The sequence below is a fragment of the Nerophis lumbriciformis genome, linkage group LG04, assembly GCF_033978685.3.
Source record: "Nerophis lumbriciformis linkage group LG04, RoL_Nlum_v2.1, whole genome shotgun sequence".
In the NCBI taxonomy this organism is placed as follows: domain Eukaryota; kingdom Metazoa; phylum Chordata; class Actinopteri; order Syngnathiformes; family Syngnathidae; genus Nerophis; species Nerophis lumbriciformis.
In genome coordinates this window covers 24563989-24589140 of record NC_084551.2, presented here as the reverse complement: position 1 = coordinate 24589140, position 25152 = coordinate 24563989, and the positions used below count along the sequence as shown (strand labels likewise).

Here is a 25152-nt window from a genome sequence, read left to right as displayed (position 1 = left end):
GTCCATCAGCAAAATGCAAGTCCTTCCTTATAGAAAATGCAAAGTAAAAATCAACATCCCCCCCGAGATGAAAGAAGCCAAGATTGGATGTTTCTTTGATCGATGCGACTCTTACATATTAATGTGTCATTTTCAACATTTGTGTTGTCCCTCGAGCATTAGGAAGCAAGAATAAGCTGAGTTATGTTTCTCCCATCACTAAGCGACGTCGTGTTCACCTTGAAAGAAAGTCCTGAAATTTTTATAAGAACTTCCAGATCTCAGTGTATGTCAGAAGCAGAATCAAATCCATAATTGATGTGTTTTCAACTCCTCATCTTACTTGATGTGCACTCAGTTAAAAAGGAAGAATGCAAAAATTCCATATTGATTGCTGACTTATACAATACATATGCACAGCACATGTGTAGTATAAACACTGCCAAGCAATCATGTAAAAAGATAAGATTATTATTTCATGATAAAGAAAGAAGCCATTTTTCATTGGGCAAAGTAAAAGAAAACCTACATGACTAATTTCTTAAAAGTGCAACTAATTCTACATTGAGGTGTCCTTGAGCAAAGTACTGAACTGCTAAATTTCCCTCGAATGATAAAAAGTTGGAAATCAGCACGACATATGAAACTCCCATTACATATAATTAATTTATTAAAAAAAGGTTGTAAAACATATGTGAAAGGATATGAAATGAGTCTTTACAGATCAACACTTGTTTTGTACGATATATATATATATATATATATATATATATATGTGTATATATATATATATATATATATATATATATATATATAAATATATATATATATATATATATATATATATATATATATATATATATATAAATATATATATATATATATATATATATATATATATATATATATATATATATATATATATATATATATTAGGGCTGCAAATCTTTGGGTGTCCCATGATTCGATTCAATATCAATTCTTGGGGTCACGATTCGATTCAAAATCGATTTTTTCCGATTCAACGCGATTCTCGATTAAAAAACGACATTTTCCCGATTCAAAACGATTCTCTATTCATTCGATACATAGGATTTCAGCAGGATCTACCCCAGTCTGCTGACATGCAAGCAGAGTAGTATATTTTTGTAAAACGTTTTTATAATTGTAAAGGACAATGTTTATTCAACTGATTGCAATAATGTAAATTTGTTTTAACTATTAAATGAACCAAAAATATGACATTTTATCTTTGTGAAAATATTGGACACAGTGCTTATGAGATGCGAAGCAAGTGTAAGCCACTGTGACACTATTGTTCATTTTTTTTTATTTTTATAAATGTCTAATGATAATGTCAATTAGGGATTTGTAATCACTGCTTTGTTGAAATTGTAACTAATATTGATACTGTTGTTGATAATATTCATTTTTGTTTCACTACTTTTGGTTTGTTTCTGTGTCGTGTTTGTGTCTTCTCTCAATTGCCCCGTTTATTGCAGTTCTGAGTGTTGCTGGGTCGGGTTTGGTTTTGGAATTGGATTGCAGTGTTATGGTATTGATGTGTATTGTTTTGTTGACTTGATTAATTAAAAAAATAAAAAAATGAAAAAAAAAGATTAAAAAAATGAAAAAACAAAAACAAAAAAAACCAACTATTTTTTACGTGAGAATCGCGATTCGAATTCGAATGGATTTTTTCCCACACCCCTAGTATACATATATATATATATATATATATATATATGTGTGTGTATTCAAATGTTTGGTTTAATTTTGAAAAATGAATGAATGTATGATACACAAATTATCCTGGAATAAACAGTATGCACATTACAGTGTCTTCAGATGTTTTTAGGGAGCTTTTTGCGAATGCGGTGTGTTTTAAAATCTTAAAAAAACTCTCCATTTTGCAACATCATTGTCTTGTAAATGCACCCTATGCCTCAGCATCATCCTACCTCTCCTGTACCTTGCATGCTTTGTATCCAATAATCTATTTTTTTTTTTTACTGCTCAACCTGTTCTAAGCTGTTTACACCTCGGACTGATGGCCAACTCTCACAAATAATCATTTCATAACATTCTGCATGAAAAGCAACCATCAAAGTCAATACATCATCACATCAGGCCTTTATCATATTTTAGATATGAATCAGATGTCTGATGATGTGACTTCAGTGTAAGTGGATGGAGTGTATATTCCCTATAATTGTGTGTAATGGGAATAGGTCAAGCGATGTAGGCACAGACACATCTATCCAAACAACAAACCAGCTGTAAAAAACAAAACAAAACAATAAATGCTTGAAAGGACATATATACTATACATATGTTTATATGTACATATATGCATATATTCATATATACACATGTATGCACACATATGTAAATAATATGGTTTGACTTTTACCAGTGGTCCTTGTCGGTTCCATATATTCTCAATGTCAGATTTGGTCGCAAATGGGCAATTACCTCCTACTCCACCTCTGCTCACTCAAATGCCATCAAAGTGCAAGAACAGTGTTAGGAGGTACATATTACCTTCACCAAAATAGTGCACTTGTTCCCTCAAATTGAAGGTTAAGTCTTCAAAAATGTGCAGAACATAACATAGATTGAATATCAATCAGAGATGTGAAGTTCATGAACGAGTCGAGTCTTTGAAACGGCTCCTTCAAGCGAATGACGAGAACCGATAAGCATTTGAGAGCAGTTCATTAAAATGCAAATTGCAAAACGCTACTTTCTTATGCCTGCTACCTGACTCGACTGGAGCTACACTGACTAAAATAATAACCCAAGGTCAAAGGAAAGGAAGCAACATCGATGCACTTTTCTGGGTCATTGCTTTATTATGGATTTAAGTAGCCAAGTTTAGGTGTACACACACCAGGTATGATAGTACAATTTTAAATTCACATTTATCTTTTGTGCTATTTTTTATTTTATTTATATTTGTATTTTGTAAATTACATATAATGTATTATGTAGGCAATATTTTTCCAAATTGTTAAAATGCTCTTGTGTGTAACATTTAACAGTAAAGTTGATTTGCATGGAGGTTATATGTCGCCTGTGTATTTTTTATTGTGCCACAAAGTTTCTTAGCTAAGCGAAAATTCTAAATAATGATCTCACTGTAAAAGCATGAAGATAGCTTATCACCTTTTGGAATGCTTACAATGAAAACACAACCCATATGAAATCATGATTAATATTTTAGAATATTTCCTACAAATAAAGCATGAATTGGGGAAATTTTGAAATGTTCAGATCATAATTGTCAGGGTGTGCTGGTCTCGAACCCCAAGATGCAAAGATGGCAGGCGTAGCGCAGGTAAACATGACTTTAATGTAAAAAAGAAAATAGAAAAACAGGATAACAGGAAAACAATCATCGAGCCCTGACTGGAGGGCGAGGCAGGCATAAATAGCAGCCATCTGATTGAACACAGGTGTGGCCAGGTTGCCAATCAGCGGCAGGTAAGGGGAAATAGCGCTCAGGGAGACAAGCAGGAAGTGGAACTAAATAAGAGAGCTGACAGGAAATAAAAACCAACTAAGGACACATAAAAAGACGTGCATGTGACAGATCGTCACAGTAACCCCCCCCTCCTCTTTTAGGGACGGATTCTAGACATCCCCCCCTAAAAAACAAGGTCCAAAAGTCACAGGAGGGTGGAGGGTGGAGTTGGTAGGGGGTGCCAAGCTTTGTGTCCCCGCAGCCAGCGAGGGAGAGTCAGGTGGAGGAGACACGTTGAACGCTGCTGCATCTGGCGAGGCAGGCGACCACGGAACGGCCACTCTCTTGGCCGATGAGGAGGAGGCGAGTTGGCATTTGATGGCCGCTTGTGGCAGGAAAGCAAGAAGTCAGACAACGAGCATGGCGGACTAAGAAGACGGTGCTGTGGGACGACCTGCCGGGGAGGAAGATGACGGCGCCATGGGAAGGCCCGCCGTAGACGAAGATAACGACACCGAGGGACGGCCCGCTAGAGATAAAGATGACGGCCCGCCGGAGACAAAGATGACGGTGCCATGGGACTGCCTGCCGGAGAAGAAGATGACGGTGCTGTGGGACAGCCCGCCGGAGACCAAGATAACGGCGCCGACGAACGGCCCGCCAGAGATGAAGATGACGGCCCGCCGGAGACGAAGATGACGGCGCCATGGGACGGCCTGCTGGAGACGAGGATGACGGCACCATGAGATGGCTCGCCGGAGACAAGGATGACGGCGCCATGGGACGGCCCTCCGGAGACCAAGATAACGGCGCCGACGGACGGCCCGCCGGAGATGAATATGGCGTCCCGCCAGAGATGAAGATGACGGCGCACCGAAGACGAAGATGACTGCGCCATGGGACGGCCTGCCGGAGAAGAAGATGATGGCGCTGTGGAATGGCCCGCTGGAGACGAGGATGACGGCGCCATGGGACGGCCTGCCGGAGAAGAAGATGACGGCGCTGTGGGACAGCCCGCCGGAGACCAAGATAACGGCACCGACGGACGGCCCGCCGGAGATGAATATGACGGCCCGCCAGAGATGAAGATGACGGCCCGCCGGAGACGAAGATGACGGTGCCATGGGACGGCCCGCTGGAGATGTGGATGACGTTGCCATGAGATGGCTCGCCGGAGACAAGGATGACTGCGCCATGGGACGGCTTGCTAGAGACGAAGATGGCAGCGCCGTGGGACGGCCCGCTGGACACGAGGATGGTGTTTCCATAGCTGGAGCAGCAGGCGGATGGGCTATTGGCGTGTCCACAGCTGGCGTCTGCGATGGCCTCACATTGAAGAGGTGAGAACTGTGCTTCCCCTGTCACACAGCTGACCTGAGCCCCCGCCTCCTCAAGGGACGGATTCCAGACGTCCCATGAAAGGCTGGGGGAGCGGGGAAGGACCTGGAGGGTCTCGGGTCCTGCCGACTTTGGCCGCCTCCCTGGAATAGACGACAGGGACGGGTGGACGAGAGCCGAAGAACCACACCGTGCAGCACTCAAGCCATAGAGCACGTCCATCAAGGAGACCAAGCGGGTACACTTCTCTTCTGTGGCTTTCTCCCGAGCAGCCATTTGTTGCCTCCAGATAGCCCACCAAATTTCTGCGGGGTTCGTACTTGGCTCGATGATTCTGTCAGGTTCTGTCGGTCTTGTACCCCAAGATGCAGCGATGGCAGGCTTAGCGCAGATAAACATGACTTTAATGTCAAAAAGGAACTAGGAAAACAGGAAACCAATCATCGAGCCTTGACTGGAGGGCGAGGCAGGCATGAATAACAGCCAGCTGATTGACAACAGGTGTGGCCAGGCTGCCAATCAGCGGCAGGTGAGGGGAAATAGTGCTCAGGGAGACAAGCAGGAAGTGGAACTAAAATAAGAGCGCTGACAGGAAAAAAACTAGCAAATAAGGAAACCTAAAAAGACCATATAACTACTGTCACTGATTATTTCCTTTCTAAAGATGTGTAACTTCCTACATTCTAAAAAACAAAACAAAAAAAACAAGCCAGTCTTTTGATCCCTACAATCAATCTGTCAAACAAAGTTGATTTTTTTTAGTTTTTTTCATCCATTGAAGATGTAATACAAAGTGTTTTACATACAATTTATATTTAATGCCAGAAATTACCCTGACACCCCCCATTCACAGTCAAAATAAACTCAGAAATGTAAACTAAAAAAAACAGAAAAATAATAACCCAGACAAATAGCATATTTGAGTTGACTTTTTAATGCATTACTTTTCTTTTCTTTTTTTATAAGTTTACTTAAACTGCAAGTTAGGGTTTCAGTTTCAGTTCCTGTCCTACATGCATGTTGATGGTCACTTTAAGTAAAAGCAAATTAATTGTTGTTGAGCTGTTATTTTGAATCTGGTGCTGAACTGCCCCAATGCATAATAAGAAAAGGTTTTATTTTATAATCCTTCTCTTTCTTGTTCCAGAACGTTGAGGACCACATGGCCTTTGTAATCACGGTGCCCACGGCGCTGGCGATCTTCCTGGCTGTGTTTGTTTTGGTCTGCATTGAATCCATTTTCAAGAAGCTCCTTCAAGTTTTCTCCCTTGTTATCTGGGCCTGCTTGGTTGCCATGGGCTACCTTTTTATGTTTTCCGGTGGGATTGTCTGTCCGTGGGACCAGGTAAGACCAAGAATTTTGTGGTCAGTTTATTTATTTTTTTTGCAAAAGTATGTGGAGCACTCTGTGATTTATTCATAGACAGTATAAATAACTAAACATACCTTGCGGGTTTGAAAACGAGGCCAATATGGAAGTGCCTTAAACTTGAATTCCGTTTGAATGCTCTGCAGGGAGAATTCTTGGTTGCCCGAAGAAAAGAGTTGCGGAGATTTGAGAAAGTGATAATTTGCTTTACTACCTCAGTAAAGATTTTTATGAAAGACTTACGTGTCAATAAAAGGTGTTCCAGCATTAAAGACTATGATTGACTAGCTTGTCGAACCGACATTGGCTCAACAATTGCATTACAAATCAGAGTTTGGAATGACTTTGTTACATTATAACTTAATTTTTCTAACCAACGAGTAATCCAAATACTTTTACGTACATTACAACGCCGTTACCAATACGATTGAATTAATGTGGCACGCCACTTTTGAAATTAACTTGATATCATATAGGAAGAGGCAACATCACAGCAAATCAATGCAGTGATAACCATGCAATCCTTGATTCTGGACAAAGAGACATAATCACCGAGGCACATTCAATCGCTTTACTAACTCACAGTTAGTTATTAACTTCCATTCGTCGCATGTTAGCCAATGCTAAGCTTACACAGGTAAGGCTGCTCTGAGCGCACCCTTGTTGACGTCACGCATCACATGGTTGAAACTCACGCACTCTGATCTCATGAAACATCTCTCAACTGCATACGCCAGATATTTGAAGGTTCTTAAAATATTAATTCCCTTCCCTCGTGTGGCCCAGGGACCAGTTGTGGCTTGATTCTTTTGTGGACCATGGCACATTGTAGGAAAAAAAATTTAACAGAACAATCCAGAAAATATGGAAAAAAGAGCCAAAGGCATAATGTGATGTTACAAAGCTAAAATAATACATAATACAAATTATTAATAAACACAACATTTGTGTCAGCCATTTTGCACATTTTTAAATAATTATTCCCAAGGTCCCCACACACACTTTTTGACCCGGTCCACCCCTGCTTTAGAGTAATGTTAAAAGAAATATATTGTTCCATCTCGTAAGCTAAGTGCATTGTCACCCCCTACTGTATATTGATTATATCTGCAACATTTAATTGATTAAATGTATTAATTAAATTAGAAAAAAAGCTTTGATTTATGTTCTGCTGCTTTCATTAATCGTTTAATTAGTGAAATTTATTAAAAAAAATAGAACATATGGATCAAATGCAGTGACGGGACTTTAAATATCAGGACATAGTTTCCACACGGCAGCTGCCAGAGAACACATGAGAGCAGTGGTGTGTGGGTAATGTGATTTGTGTGGCGGTGAACAACGGAGAGTTTGATTAATTTTTTACAATCGCACACATGTTAAAAGCACAACTTAAATGTTGATGATGTGAATTAATTAGAAAAAAGAATGAAGGTGATGGCAAGTCGAAAAATATTTATTTCCACTGTTTTCCCTGGAATATGCATTGAGGCTATAACCGCGCATTATAGCCTCAATGCCGATTAATGAAACAAACTAACTAATAATTCATAACTGCGGCCCTAATATCAATACTATGTTACTGCGGAAAAAAAAGAAAAAAGAATCATTGATTTGGCAAGACATGATTGGTAAGACTAAATGCAACGATTAAGCATTGGAAAATAAACTTAGCGAATACATCACTTATTCAATCTAAATTTCTCTAAACAGTAAAGAAAATGTGCTTAATAACCTTACAGAATAACCTGCATTAAATCAGCTTTGCAAAAATTGTTATAACCCTTTTGCTTGCAGCACAATCACTTAATTTACTGTTTTTTTGTAATTATGTTTCTTGTTCAGTCGGGAACTCTAGTCATTGTTGTGCTTTGATGACAGTTCATTTATGGACTATACTGGTATTGTATTATGTGGCAACATTGCAATTGAACGTGGCAAGATCATACCCCTGCCTTCAAATATATCTCCTTTCAATGGAACTTGCAGAGCCCATTAAATGGTTAGCTTATACAAATAACACTCATTCACCTCATTCACTAGTACCTAGAAATACAGCACTAAAGTCTAATGTGGACTCATTTGTCACAAAGCAGCATCTCGAGGTGCACTGATGCATACGTCATTCTATTCATCTCGTTCTTCCACTCACTGAAAATGTCAGGCCATTATACCATCCGCGCACTGTGACTGCAGCATCTTAACCACGTTAATTAACATTTATCTGGAGAGATAGAATGTTGATTCACACTCTCGGCTTGATGTCCCTACACTTCCCACTGAGCTCCTTGAATGCATATGTTACTTTTTACAGAGATTATTTGTGGTTCAGTTGAAAACCTTGTACATTAAAAAAGAATGCACTACAAGAGCATATACACTATATTACCAAAAGTATTTGGTCACCTGCCTTTACTCACATATGAACTTGAAGTGCCATCCCATGGAATTGTCCAGAATGTTTCGGTATCCTGGAGCATTCAAAGTTCCTTTCACTGGAAATAAGGGGCCATGCCCAACTCCTGAGAAACCACCCCTCACCATAATTCCTCCTCCACCAAATTTCACACTCGGCACAATGCAGTCCGAAATATAGCGTTCTCCTGGCAACCTCCAAACCCAGACTCGTCCATCAGTTTGCCAGATGGAAAAGTGTGACTCATCAGTCCAGAGAAGGCATCTCCACTGCTCTAGAGTCCAGTGGTGACATGCTTTACACCACTGCATCCGACGCTTTGCATTGGACTTGTTGATGTATGGCTTAGATACAGCTGCTTGGCCATGGAAACCATTTCCATGAAGCTCTCTGCGTACTGTACGTGGGCTAATTGGAAGGTCACATGAAGTTTGGAGCGCTGTAGCAACTGACATTGCAGAAAGTCTTTGCACTATGTGCTTCAGCAGTCGCTGACCCCTCTCGGTCAGTTAACATGGCCTACCACTTGGTGGCTGACTTGCTGTTGTTCCTAAACTCTTCACTTTTCTTATAATAAAGTTGACTTTGGAATATTTAGGAGCTAGGAAATTTCACGACTGGATTTGTTGCACAGGTGGCATCCTATAACAGTTCCACACTGGAAATCACTGAGAGCGGCCCATTCTTTCACAAATGTTTGTAGAAACAGTCTCCATGCCTAAGTGCTTGATTTTCTACACCGTGCCAAGGGATTAGGGCAGAGGTGGGTAGAGTAGCCAAAAATTGTACTCAAGTAAGAGTACTGTTACTTTAGAGATTTATTACTCAAGTAAAAGTAAGGAGTAGTCACCCAAATATTTACTTGAGTAAAAGTAAAAAGTATGTTGTGAAAAAACTACTCAACTACTGAGTAACTGATGAGTAACCTGTTCGTTTAATGATGACGGCAACAAATATAGCACAAAAACATAAAAATAGCAATGAGCAAATTCAGAGCCAGGAATATCTCTTAAGCAACTAAAACAATAATATTTATTAAATAATAATACATTAACATAAAAAAATTAAGGCAAATTGAGCCACAATAACTTAACAGCACCATAGGCTCAGTAGGCAGAGATTACAAAGGAAAATAACAAGTTAGCCTTTACGCAAACCATAAACTGATAGGTGTGGGCTGCACCTGAGAACACACTGTGTGTGTGTGTGTGTGTGTGTGTGTGTGTGTGTGTGTGTGTGTGTGTGTGTGTGTGTGTGTGTGTGTGTGTGTGTGTGCGACTGTGCGTGTGAGTGAGTCTCTGTCTGTCTGTCTATGAGGCTGCAGTGCGTTAATCAGAATCAGAATCAGAATAGTTTTATTGCCATTGTTTGAGAACGGGTTCACAAACTACACATTTTTCTTGGTGCAATCGTGCAACATAAAACACATATAACACAGATTTGGTAATAACAAGAGCTGTAACTGAGCTATCAGACCTTGTTATAGACTTAGAAGGAATTCAAATGAGCTACTGTTAGGAGTTATTCTTCATGTGCCTGATGGCCAAGGTGTACATTTGACAGTGATTCATAGCAGGGAAGCTAACATCAGCCTACGGTGACAGCCAAAATATCTACTAACGTTACTTACCGCGATGTACTTCCTCAAATTTGACTTTGAGTTCATGCAAGCTCAAGCTTGTTGTTTGCCGCTGAAAATGTATGTGCAGTTAATCATGTGACCGCCTGGCTCTGTTTGATTGGTGAAATGGAGTCAAACGTCACCAGTGACTGCATTTGATTGGTGAAACGGACTCAAACGTCACCAGTGACTGTATTTGATTGGTGAAACACAGGCATGGGATAGATCCTACTTTGAAGGTCTGTCTGACAAACCAAAACAAACAAAGCGTGCATTAACAGGTCGATAAAAATCAGTAGCGAGTAGCGAGCTGAATGTAGATAAATGCCATTCATCCATCCATTTTCCACCGCTTATTCCCTTCAGGGTCGCGGGGGGCGCTGGAACCTATCTCAGCTACAATCGGGTGGAAGGCGGCGTACACTCTGGACAAGTCGCCACCTCATCGCAGGGCCAACACAGATAGACAGACAACATTCACACTCACATTCACACACTAGGGCCCATTTAGTGTTGCCAATCAACCTATCCCCAGGTGCATGTCTTTGGAAGTGGGAGGGATCCGGAGTACCCGAAGGGAACACACACAGTCACGGGGAGGACATGCAAACTCCACACAAAAAGATCCCGAGCCCGGGATTGAACCCAGCACTACTCAGGACCTTCGTATTGTGAGGCAGACGCACTAACCCCTCTCCCACCGTGCTGCCCTGTAGATAAATGGAGCGGAGTAAAAGTAGTGTTTCTTCTCTATAAATATACTCAAGTAAAAGTAAAAGTATGTTGCATTAAAATTACTCTTAGAAGTACAATTTATCCCAAAAGTTACTCAAGTAGATGTAACGGAGTAAATGTAGCGCGTTACTACCCACCTCTAGATTAGGGCACCTGATTCTCATCATTTGGATGAGTGGCCAAATACTTTTGACAATATAGTGTATATATATATATATATTATATACAGGTATATATATATTATATACAGGTATATACATATTATAACAGCAGCATTCTCATGACACATTTTCAAATCTATTTGGTTTGTCAAAAAACTGACGATTCATGCAGTTTTACACATTTTTAAATTGAAATGACCACAATCACATAGTCCCCCTTAAAATAACAATGCTATTTGTGTTCATAACCAACCCAATCAGTGAAATGATCTATATTGTAAGATATGTATCACTGTAAGACCCCAAACTCGGTGTTGCCTTTCCCATCGGCACGGTCCAAGGTTTGGTTTGTATAAATTGGAGGTTCCATTTTCCAACCTGAAATCAATTGGATGCTTATCCGCTCCTGACAAAGACCCCTCTGTTTGCTGATACTAGGGAGAAAGGCTTATCTGTGTGGTCCAGCCTCGACCCCTTACAGAAAATTGTCTGCATTCTCCTCATTTCCTTCCCCATCCTTTAGCCATCTCGTCCCCTAAGAAAAACATTACACATATATATCCAAACGTTTTGAGTTACTGCTAGCGCTGTCTATTAAAGTTGTCTTGGACCAAATAATTTCATAGTCGATTTGTTTGATTTTACCCATCGTCGATGATCAGTCAAATTTATGTTTGCTTGTTTTTGTTTAAAGAAGAAAATAAACAGATGATGGGGATATGTAGTAATGTATACTGACTGATCACTAGGTGTAAGTAGCGCCACATGGATGTCAGAGCCGTTTATAGAGAGAGTATGGCCAACTAAACAACAGGCGCCATGACTGCTACCAAGGTAGTTAGATGTTAGTTTTTGTGATGAAATAAACCAAAATAATATGTCTATATATATATAGTTGTAAATATACTCCCGCTCATAAACGTACAAAAAATATGCTTTTATTTGTGGCGTGGCGAAGTTGGTAGAGTGGCCGTGCCAGCAATCGGAGGGTTGCTGGTTACTGGGGTTCAATCCCCACCTTCTACCATCCTAGTCACGTCCGTTGTGTCCTTGGGCAAGACACTTCACCCCTTGCTCCTGATGGCTGCTGGTTAGCGCCTTGCATGGCAGCTCCCGCCATCAGTGTGTGAATGTGTGTGTGAATGGGTGAATGTGGAAATACTGTCAAAGCGCTTTGAGTACCTTCAAGGTAGAAAAGCGCTATACAAGTATAACCCATTTATCATTTATTTATTATTTTATTTTTTTATTTTGACACCCTCTGCTGCTACATTCCTGCAGGTTAATTGACCAGCAGAAAGTTTAACACACACCTGACTCCACAATAAACGTAAAAAAAAATACACAGAACGACCAAAAAAATCACTTATTATCCTCATTTTGACAAAATCGTCATTAGCTTTGGACCAACAATCACAGAGAAATTGGGAGTTTTGTGTGAAATATGTCAACTGTGGTGGCTGCCTCCAATGTTATTTGTAATCACTGTATGATGCATTACTCTTTCTTTTTTGTAACATGGTAAGAAAATAAGTGTACTTTTGTAGTTATTTCCCCATATTTCTGCACATTAACTCAGTTATGGTAAAACTGGCAAGCAGTAGAGAATATGGAGTGATTTTGTTGTATAATTTTTAATGACATTTCCAGTTAATTTTAACATCTCTTATTACACCATATATATTATTGACAGTTAATTGAAAAATATATTAATAGTATTTATTAATTTAGATAGGCTCCAGAAAGGGACAAGTGGTAGACAATGGATGGATAATTACAATGTATTTATTTTAGCACTGCATAATTAAATAAATATTGCATCCGTCCCTTCTTTTGCAGTATGTTTGATTAGTATTTAATTTTTTAATCAGCCTCACCCAAGCCTTGATAAAACTATTTGTGATTAACATATGGTTTCATATCATTTGACAAAGTTAATTTTGTTAAACTGTGAGTAGGTTTGATATAATTATTGAATATGATTGAAATCAGGAGTAGAAATAACTAATTCATTGTTAATATTTGAGGGTGTTCTGGGCCTCTCTGTAGTGGAAAGGTTGGGCCCAGAGGTCAAAAAGGTTAAGAACCCCTGCTCTAATATTTACAAGTTAATTAAATGTAATGATAAAATGAATAAAGTCTTCCATCAAAGTGAACAAAACAAAGATCTAATTTGTGACTTTTTCCACCTTAAAAAAGGCTAAACCACAATTTGTGAGGACATCAAATGTGACTAAATAGAAGAAGTACCGTATTTTTCGAACTATAAGTCGCAGTTTTTTTCATAGTTTGGCCGGGCTCCAGTGCGACTTATATATATATTTTTTCCTTCTTTATTATGCATTTTCGGCAGGTGCGACTTATACTCCGGTGCGACTTATACTCCGAAAAATACGGTAAATGTCTTAACAAAGTTTCCATATGTGAACCTGTGGAAGGATCATTTGGAAAGCTACAACTCCACCGTGTTCAAATTCTGACGATCAGTCCCACTGGGGCCGACGGTAGGATTCGGGCAGCCAGAAACGGCTGGGTCGGCAAGCTTTGTGTGTGATAGCAACGCGTATCGACGACTCTCAATCCAATCCCCCATGTTAAAACATCATCCTAAGACGATCAGTAAAATAGTGTTGACAAATAGACAAATATATTTTATCTTAGAGATATGGGAGGTCAAAACGTGCCAACTGATTTTAGAGACGACATGTCACACCAGGAAGCGGCAACCGCTCTAAGGAAGGCTGAAGTGACAGCTGAGACTAAGAGTTATCTCTTACTCTCTAAAAACTTTTTGTCTGCCTACAAAAGTACCATTTTATTATCTAAAGAAGAATGTATCCTCCCAACACACCTGCTGTGCGCGGGGGCCTCAGCAGGTATTACCTCGCCTCCCTCGCACAGAGGGGGGAAGGAAACAATTCACAACTAGAAAAGTACTCAGAAAGCGCAGATCTCTGCCAAGTCCTACTTACCTGGTAGGAAAAACGTCTTGAATCCAGACGGTGATATGGCTCACCTCCAAAATGTAGTCACTTGTTTCTTATCCCAGTTTTAACATTTCCTGAATGTTTAATCAAAATGTGCGCATAACTAAAGTGGACTGAAACAAACAGAGCGAAGCCTTTTGTCAGTCATCCACTATGTCTCTGTGAGTGGAGGCGGGGACGCAAGCATCATTTGAAGCTTGTAAGCTTGTGTAGTAGAATGATCTGGATCGGCCCCAAAATTGTAATTACTTGTTGCCTATCTAATTTCTGACATTGTATGAAATTTTGATGAAAATCTGCCCTAAATTTTTTGAGCTATTTTTAGTGGAAATAAAGAAACGGGAGTGGACCCTCTTGTCAACCATACACTGACTTTGTCTCTGTGGGTGGAAGCAGGATCCAAGCATATACACAGAAGTTGAAGCTCTTAATATACAAAACCCAAAACCAGTGAAGTTGGCACGTTGTTTAATTTGTAAATAAAAACTAAATACAATGATTTGCAAATCCCTTTCAACTTATATTAAATTGAATAGACTGCAAAGACAAGTTATTTAATGTTCGAACTGAGAAACTTGGTTTTTTTTTTGCAAATAATCATTAACTTAGAATTTAATGGCACCAACACTTTGCAAAAAAGTTGGCACAGGGGCATTTTTACCACTGTGTTACATGGCCTTTCCTTTTAACAACACTCAGTAAACATTTGGGAACTGAAAATACCAATTTCTATCCCATTCTTGCTTGCTGTACAGCTTAAGTTGCTGGCTTTTGAACTTTGCGCCTGTAACAATCCGGATGGTTATTTTCCTCTTTGGTCCAAAAGGACACAGAGTCCCCAGTCTCCAAAAACTATTTGAAATGTGGACTCGTCAGACCACAGAACACTTTTTCAATTTGCATCAGTCCATCTTAGAAGCCGGCAGCGTTTCTGGGTGTTGTTGATAAATGGCTTTTGCTTTGCATATTACAGTTTTAACTTGCACTTACAGATGTAGCGACCAACTGTACTTACTGACAGTGGTTTTCTGAAGTGTTCCTGAGACCATGTGGTGACATCCTTTGCACACTGATGTTGCTTTTTGATGTAGTACCGCCTGAGGGATCGAAGGTCCGTAATATCATCGCTTACGTGCAGTCATTTCTTTAGATCCTCTGAACCTTTTCAATCAATCAATGTTTATTTATATAGCCCTAAATCACAAGTGTCTCAAAGGGCTGCACAAGCCACAACGACATCCTCGGTACAAAGCCCACATAAGGGCAAGGAAAAACTCACCCCAGTGGGACGTCGATGTGAATGACTATGAGAAACCTTGGAGAGGACCGCATAACCCCCCCCCCCCCCCCTCTAGGGGGGGGGGGGGTTATGATGGGGGGGTTTTGATGATATTACGGACCGTAGATGGTGAAATCCCTAAGTTCCTTGCAATAGCTGGTTGAGAAATGTTGTTCTTGAACTGTTCGACAATTTGCTCACGCATTTGTTCACAAAGTGGTGACCCTCGCCCCATCCTTGTTTGTGAATGACTGAGCATTTCATGAAAGCTGATTTTATACCCAATCATGGCACCCACCTGTTCCCAATTAGCCTGTTCTCCTATGCCCTATGGGATGTTCCAAATAAGTGTTTGATGAGCATTCCTCAACTTTATCAGTCTTTTTTGCCACTTATGCCAGCTTTTTTGAAACATGTTGCAGGCATCAAACTCCAAATAAGTTAATATTTGCAAAAAATTAAGTTTTCTAATTTGAACGTTAAGTATCTTATCTTTGCAGTCTATTCAATTTAATATTAAAGTTAAAAAAGTTAAAGTACCAATGATTGTCACACACACACACTAGGTGTGGCGAAATTATTCTCTGCATTTGACCCAGCACCCTTGATCACCCCCTGGTAGGTGAGGGGAGCAGTGAGCAACGGTGGCCGCGCCCGGGAATTATTTAACCCCCAATTCCAACCCTTGATGCTGAGTGCGAAGCAGGGAGGTAGTGGGTCCCATTTTTATAGTCTTTGGTATGACTCGGCCGGTGTTTGAACTCACAACCTACCGATCTCAGGGCGGACACTCTAACCACTAGGCCACTGAGTATATAGGTTTAAAAGGATTTGCAAATCATTGTATTTTGTTTTTATTTACGATTTACACAAGTTGCCAACTTCACTGGTTTTGGGGTTTGTAGTCAAATTGTTCCGGATCTTTTATCAAATAAGATGTGAATTCAATAGCCAATATTCTTGCTTGTTTGTATGCATAATTAATCTATTTCTAATTATCTTACAATAAATAACAAGAATGTAGGAAACTTCACGTGCAGTGCCCAGTATGCAGTAATCATTTCACGGTCACAATGCTTGATTGATGAATTGATTTCAACTCACTGATGCATTTTAGATCGTATCGTTCTAAAAAACTAAGATCATCTATCATCGTATCGACAACCACAAATATCACATCGAATCATTTTTAAAACAAATCATTACACCACTACAAATAATATATTACGAGAATCATGTTGAATTGAGAATTGATTTGGAATCACATCGTCACCCCGAGAATCGGAATCAAATCGTGGGGTTCCCAAAGATTTCCACCTTTCATTAAAAATGTTTCCCTAAAATGTATACCTCTGATAAAATAAATATACATAAATCCAATGTCCTTTGCAGAAGACGCTGGTCCTCAGAATACACAAAATAAGAATACTAGAAAAATAACGAGGTCCGGCCCCCCGGTTCTTCGCTGTATCGAAATTTGGCTCCCAAAACAATTTATTTGAATAGCCCTGCTTAAAAGGATGTGGGGGCTACTTTGATATATTTCATACATCGAAGATGCTAAAACGAATCCACTGTCGGTGAATATATGATAATCTATATAAACAAACCATTGTCATTTTAGCTTTGTGTTATAGGTAACAAAGCAAATTCAAGTAATATATAATAATTCATCTCATTAATAATTAATGTAATTAGTCAATTTGAAAATAAGTCCATCAGAGTGATCATGTGCTGCCAGATTTGCAACACACCACATAATCATGTTATATTTTGGTCCAATAATTAACTTGAACTGGTGGCATTGATGATTCGACTTGTTGGCAGGATGGTTCAGTCTCACCAGCACCATCTGACTTTGAAACAGGGATTATGTCGACGTTAAGGAATAGAAAAACAGAGAGAAATTCAGCATAATAAAGAGGGTCAAGTTTCTTTAATTTGCGCTGAGCTTGTTGGCTCTGCACATGACTCTGTATTTATGTGTGAGATAAACACGCCCTGAGCACTGTTAAAGCACAAGTGTTGCATAAATTCACCCTCTTTGGTAGTAAAGCTCATATTGATTAGAGGGGGAGCAAACTAAGCACCTTTTGTAATATGGCCTTTACGTGTAATAACTGGAGCATGCAATTAACATGTCTTTTCTACGTGGTGCGAATTAACAGACACTGTACAAACATGCCTTGTAAATCAAACCTTTAAGCGGATCACATCCAGACTGTGTGGACTAAAAGCCTGATGTAATCTGACACTCCATCTCCATAATTTATTTTATGAACCCACTTTGGCATTATCGAGGGTTTGATTCATGGCCTGGGAGCAGCATGAAAAAGCCTTGACAACGTAATTGTCAGTGAGAGGAGCCTCATACGCTTGCCTAAACCACAGTGAAGGAAGCTCCTCACAATTCCATTACCACGTCCAACCTCAGTCTGAAGGAGAAGTCAGCAGGTATATTTCACCCTGCAAACCTTCCATTATCCCTTCCTTCCCCATTTCATGATCCAATTAGCAGCGTTGGATGTCAGAACATCCATTTAAGAAAAAAACATTCTGCACTCTAAGCAAATTATGCTGCGGTGCTAGATGATCCTTGGCAGGAATTAGTGACTGCCTTTAGGCATTGGGAAGTAAGTTAATTCCCTTTTTTCCGAAATGGGAATTACCTAACACAGTAGGTTCTACTTCACATTTACATATCAATTCATTAAATTGTTGCGGTACTGGATCTGTTTTCTTATTTTTCTTATCCGAAACTTTGCATACTTTATAAGTGAAGGAATTTTGCATAAAATATCATAAAAAAAACTACAATGACACATCGGTAACAGCATTTGCTTTTTTTTTGCAAAAACACCACAGATAGCCACTCAACTAATTAAGCGATATGCAGAGCGAGAATCAGACTCCTGAAAGTACTACTTTCTATTCCTTGTACTACCTGTCACATGGCCTTTACCGTTACCTTTAAGTCTTTAACCTTGTTAGGTCCTCTCTTCTCCAGTTTACAAGTCATGCCAAGATTCTATCATGTGCAACATACAAAAACACACATCATGTGGCTGACTTCTCCGCACTTTTTTACAAACCCTGTTTCCATATGAGTTGGGAAATTGTGTTAGATGTAAATATAAACGGAATACAATGATTTGCAAATCATTTTCAACCCATATTCAGTTGAATATGCTACAAAGACAACATATTTGATGTTCAAACTGGTAAACATTTTTTTTTTGTGCAAATAATCATTAACTTTAGAATTTGATGCCAGCAACATGTGACAAAGAAGTTGGGAAAAGTGGCAATAAATACTGATAAAGTTGAGGAATGCTCATCAAACACTTATTTGGAACATCCCACAGGTGAACAGGCAAATTGGGAACAGATGGGTGCCATGATTGGGTATAAAAGTAGATTCCATGAAATGCTCAGTCATTCACAAACAAGGATGGGACGAAGGTCACCACTTTGTCAACAAATGCGTGAGCAAATTGTTGAACAGTTTAAGAAAAACCTTTCTCAACCAGCTATTGCAAGGAATTTAGGGATTTCACCATCTACGGTCCGTAATATCATCAAAGGGTTCAGAGAATCTGGAGAAATCACTGCACGTAAGCAGCTAAGCCTGTGACCTTTGATCCCTCAGGCTGTACTGCATCAACAAGCGACATCAGTGTGTAAAAGATATCACCACATGAGATCAGGAACACTTCAGAAACCCACTGTCAGTAACTACAGTTGGTCGCTACATCTGTAAGTGCAAGTTAAAACTCTCCTATGCAAGGCGAAAACCGTTTATCAACAACACCCAGAAACGCAGTCGGCTTCGCTGGGCCTGAGCTCATCTAAGATGGACTGATACAAAATGGAAAAGTGTTCTGTGGTCTGACGAGTCCACATTTCAAATTGTTTTTAGAAACTGTGGACGTCATGTCCTCCGGACCAAAGAGGAAAAGAACCATCCGAATTGTTATAGGCGCAAAGTGTAAAAGGCAGCATCTGTGATGGTAAGGGGGTGTATTAGTGCCCAAGACATGGGTAACTTACACATCTGTGAAGGCGCCATTAATGCTGAAAGGTACATACAGGTTTTGGAGCAACATATGTTGCCATCCAAGCAACGTTACCATGGACGCCCCTGCTTATTTCAGCAAGACAATGCCAAGCCACGTGTTACATCAACGTGGCTTCATAGTAAAAGAGTGCGGGTACTAGACTGGCCTGCCTGTAGTCCAGACCTGTCTCCCATTGAAAATGTATGGCGCATTATGAAGCCTAAAATACCACAACGGAGACCCCCGGGCTGTTGAACAACTTAAGCTGTACATCAAGCAAGAATGGGAACGAATTCCACCTGAGAAGCTTGAAAAATGTGTCTCCTCAGTTCCCAAACGTTTACTGAGTGTTGTTAAAAGACAGTGGTGAACATGCCCTTTCCCAACTACTTTGGCACGTGTTGCAGCCATGAAATTCTAAGTTAATTATTTGCAAAAAAAAAAAATTAAGTTTATGAGTTTGAACATCAAATATCTTGTCTTTGTAGTGCATTCAATTGAATATGGGTTGAAAAGGATTTGCAAATCCTTGTATTCCGTTTATATTTACATCTAACACAATTTCCCAACTCATATGGAAACGGGGTTTGTATATGGCGGACACTCATTAGATTCCCGTTTCCATATAGTTTCTATTTGCTCTGTCTGTTTTGTGCGTTCCCAAGGTCATACATACAACAACCATTGCCCAGGGTCGGGCGGCATTGGGGGTCACATTGCCCAGTTTTGTAGGCGGTGCCAACAGCCGTTGTCGTGTCACAAGCCACTGCAAGTAAAACGGTCGGACATTCTGTTTGGGTGTTAGAACATACTTTCACTTTAAAAAATGAGGTGTCATTTTCTGAATGGCTGGAGAAATATATGGGTGTTGTGGAAGCTGTTTAGGGGTGTCAAACTTGTTTTCATTGAGGGTCACATCACAGGTATGGTCGATTATAACAGTGAATAAAATATGAATAGAAATGTACAGAGTTTCGCCATTTGCAGATGCATGTGATTATTGTATTTTTTGTGTACAATGTAAAAAAAATAATCATTAAATCTTACGGTAAAAAACTGTCTGCTCAATCGGCAGAATTGTATCGAAAATGTATGTTGTTTTTTTAACTGTAAATATTTTTAAAAAATGGTGAGGGTATATCCACGCTAAGCTCCTGTTATGAGAAATGGTAAATGGTAAATGGGTTATACTTGTATAGCCCTTTTCTCCCTTTTTTAAGGAACTCAAAGCGCTTTGACACTATTTCCACATTCACCCATTCACACACACATTTACACACTGATGGCGGGAGCTGCCATGCAAGGCCCCAATCACAACCCATCAGGAGCAAGGGTGAAGTGTCTTGCTCAAGGAAACAACAGACGTGACTAGGATGGTAGAAGGTGGAGATTGAACCAGGAACCCTCAGGTTGCTGTCACAGCCACTCTACCAACTGTGCCACGCCGTCCCCATGAGAGTAGCATATGTGTGTGTGTGGCCCTTTAAGATATGACAGCATGTGAGGTGAGTGACGTCAGTGAATGAGTGGGCGAGAGAGGTGAGGGAGCGGTAACAGTGCATGCAAGAGAGCTTTTTGGCTAATGCCAGGATTTTTGGGTGGATTCGGTCTTGCACGTGGAGGGTTTGGGTGTGGGCTTTGGTTGGTGTGGCGCTCCTGTCGGGGGGTGCATTCTGCGGCGGGGGTGCATTAACCGGCACCAGGAGGTGGGATTACTGCGAGCCTCACACAGTGCGTCTTCGCAGCAGTTTTATAATTGCTCAGCACAAGAAATACTTTACACACATACAGTTGTTGACAAAATACACTGTACATTATATACCTCAGCTAACTAAACTATGGAAATGTATAATATAGTTCATATAGCAATACGGTTTCACTGCAGAGCAGGCCAGCAGTTAGCCAAATCCGCAATCCATGTTGAGGCACAACTGAATGACGTGCCTCAACTGGCTGCTGATCACCGCACCGTCTCTTCTCAGTGTTTGAACGGCAAATGTGAAAATTCAGCAATTTTGAATAAAAATAATCTAAAACTGGTGAAGTTAAATGGAAAATAACTTTATAGTATAATCACTGAATACATATAACAATTTAATTAATTTGTTTTCTTTTTACATTTTTTTTCTTTCCATGATGGCAGGTGAGGCCCCGCCTCACCTGCCTCCAGTGACCGCACGTCACTGATATATATATATATATATATATATATATATAGTTACTTTGCATGCAGTCCGCTTTCCGCCCCCGGCAAATTTTTTTAAGTCCAAAAGTTTGGACTCCCATGGTGTAGAGTGTCTGTGTGCAGCTTTAGACTCTCCTGATGCCGTGTGATTAAGTGATTAAGACATTGATTTCCCTACTTATTAGCATATTCCATTGCATAAGGCAGCTAGGTAAGATAGAGAGGTAGCAGTGTGACGAACTGTTTTGAGGAATTTGTGTTAATGGTATCTGTAATAGTGATATAAATAACGTTACGTTTATTTTGTGTAGTGCGCCTTAAATAATTTTGATCACATCTAAGAAATGATTGAATCTTGAGATCATTTGCTTGATGCTGCGATAGATTGAACAAGTCATAATTTGCTACCTCAGTAAAATGCATGTTCACCTCTGGCACAGTCACTACAGGAAAAAACATTATGTGAGTTGTGTATTATTCTATGAGAAATGCTATGTGTGCAGGAATTAAGGCAGTTAGGTAAAGGGCTGGGTAAAGGTAGTTTATAAGTGGAACAATGTTATATTCTCCTGAGAACGAGCATCCTCTGCAATGGACACTACATCTCATGAAAATATAAACTCATCCTGGTAGTTACTGAGAATGAGTGACTTGTAGGGCTGTCTTCAAACAAGAATTTTCAAAGTTGAATCTGATTTGTTAGATTTGGTCATTAATCAGCTAAATCTAAGGCTGAGAAATTAAACAAAGGATGATATGAAGTAGTGTATATTGACCGGTGACTAGGTGTCAGTGACATCACATGGATGTGCTCTCACACTTATATTTAATTAACTTGGAATAGTTATGTATATTTATAAAAGGAATTTCATCTTTCATTGAAGTGAACAAAACAAAGATCTCATTTGCAACTTTTTCGACCTCAAAACAGACTAAATCACAGTTTGTGAAGTTTTCGGGCTCTGGCGCAGGACCAAGAGGACATCAAAATTTACTAAATGGAGGTAGTACAAGTTGTAACAAAGTTTGCATATGTGAACCTACGGAAGGATCATTACTTTTGCAAAAGGAGCGCTACACTTCCGGTGTGAGCCGGTGACCGGAAGCAGAGATCGTCTCTCGTGACAGCCGGAATTGAAAGTAGATATGAATAAACTCTCACGCTCTAAAAACTGTTTGTCTGCACACACGAGTCTTTAATTAATATTGAATTTTAATATTTACATTATGAATGCAATCGATCCATCTTCTCAACGCACCTGCTGTACGCAGGGGGCCACAGTAGGTATTTAACTTGCCTTCTTCTCACAGAGGAAAAGGGGTTTAATATCAGACGATTTGACTGGGTGGGTTGATAGTCAAATCAGACTCCTCCGAATCTCTAGTGTCTTGACCCAAGGATTTGTTTCTTTTCCATGACCATGTGTTTATGAAGGGAACTGTTTGGTCTTAACTAAGTAAATGTTAATTGGGCTTCAGATAACAGATTCTTTAGAATCTTGGACTTTTCATCACTTTTACATGCAGTTTAAAAAAAATAATGGACTGTAGAAGACACTTTTCAAGTCTGACAAAAACATCTTTCTCCACAGGTGTCCTTCTTCTTATTCATTGTTTTTGTGGTTTACACAATGCTGCCATTCTCCATGCGGGACGCCATCATCGCCAGCGTCCTCACCTCTGTTTCTCACACTGTTGTGTTGAGTGCCTGCTTGTCCACCACATCTGACCACATGGAACCTGTGGTATGGCAGGTAAGCCATGTGACAAGTCTAAATAATAATTTACTTTTCTTTCTACTGATACAACTTTAAACAATTATTTCCTTGTTCAGACATGTTTGTATTGTACTTTTGGTCACATCACCTTTATTTCTAGCCATCTTAGTTTTCATCTTTGTCTTTTGGACAAACTTGCTCATTAGTTTTAGTCACATTTTAGTTGTTTCTATATGTGATGGTTTTAGTCGACGAAAACTCAAAAAGGTTTAAGACAAGGTCCATTTATGAGATCAGAGAGTTTGTGTCTACATGTATTAGGGCTGTCTCCCTTTACTATGCATTCTGTTTTTCTTAATGTTGGATTATATTGAAAGTATGTCCACTGATCGTTTGCAACACCAACCCTCATTGTTGACGCTGTTGCAGTTGTAATGGTACAGTGGGAGAAGGAGACGGCACAGAGACAGTGACGTCGTTAGCTTGCAGTGTGTTTATTGCAATAAACGAATGATTTTGAAGTGTGTACTTTAATCCAAATGAATATGGTGTGACTATGTGTAGCAAGTATGTGAGGGTTGTTACCAGGCGGTGTTGATGTTGCGTGGTGAAATCGAGGCATAGGACCAGATAGGGCAAGGCAGGCTCGGAGGTCCAGAGACAGGCGGGAGGTCAAGGGCTGGAGCGAGGCGTCGTGGTCAGAGGGCAGGAGTGAGGTTGAGATCCAGGGAGGCAGCATAGAGTCCAGATGGGATCCGGGGAAACGAGACACACAGCTCGACACCGGGAAAGGAAGACGGGTTGCTGGATGACGACACAAAACAAGACACAGTGAGCACGACGGGGGAAAAACACATAGAGTGAGGAAGCAAGGAAAGCTGGAGACGTAATGAAGCTTACTGTACGTGTACAAGTAGCTACGTTCTGGCACTGGAACAAAAGACGTGCGGGCTTTGACAGGTGTGTTGATTCGTAACAACAGTAGTCCATTGTGCGTCAGGTGGTAGGTGTGACCAAACAAGAGTAATACAAAAGCTTTGCACAGACAAATTACACGCACAATCGCCAAAGTGTTGTCACGTTAATAAAATCAACTAACAACTATTTTGATCGTAGTCTAGTCATCGACAATCTTAACAATTAATGGACTAATTGGATTATAATGCGTACACCTATTCAGTACCTCTGACTTAGCCATCAGCTTTTAAATTCACCATTTTTAGGGATTTGCTAATTTACAATAAAGATTACTCCATTATCAAAAAACATATTTATACTGCGCTACTGATTAGGCTGTTATAGAAATGACTCTTTTAAAATTGTGTCCATTTAAAATAAGGGCAGCAAAAGTGCTGATAAAAAACACAAAACAAAGAATCAATTTGTATGTAAATAAGGGTCTGGCAAACTGCATCAATAAAAACAAACTGAAAAATCTATCTGCTTTGTCAAAAGAAAAGAGCATTTTGATGAAAGATGCACATAGGGTATATAGACACAGTTTAGCTGTCGGACTTTGGCTAAAAAAACAGTTATAGCTATTTTTCACACAATTCCATCGCCATTAAAAGCAAGGCCAGCTTTTACATGTTTAGGGTAATATGTTTTTATACGTTGGATGTTTTCCCCTGCGTTGTTGTTACTAGTGGCCGCAGCCATTTTTCTCTTTTTGTTGCTGCTGGTCATCGGTTGTGCTGACTCGCTCATGTTGGTTTCCGTCTTGGTCAATATACGTCATCACATTATTTGCTATGATGCATGTATTTTCTTTAAAAAGGCAAATCTGTTATTATTAATCATAGATTTTTTTTAACACATTTTTTCTTACATAATACAGTTT

The 25152-nt window shown here is 39.8% G+C and overlaps 1 protein-coding gene across 2 annotated transcripts in view; it reads left to right on the top strand.

Moving 5' to 3' along the window:
* The window catches only part of adcy2a (adenylate cyclase 2a), a 106125-nt gene that overhangs the window by 12326 nt on the left and 68647 nt on the right, over window positions 1-25152 (top strand). For both annotated transcript variants that reach the window (XR_009814696.1, XM_061951065.2), the window contains exons 2-3: window positions 5931-6128; window positions 23187-23348. Coding sequence is in view for 1 of the 2 variants with exons in the window: in XM_061951065.2 (XP_061807049.1) it covers window positions 5931-6128; window positions 23187-23348 (360 nt within the window). In the remaining variant the exon portion in view is untranslated. The remainder of the gene's footprint in view (window positions 1-5930; window positions 6129-23186; window positions 23349-25152) is intronic.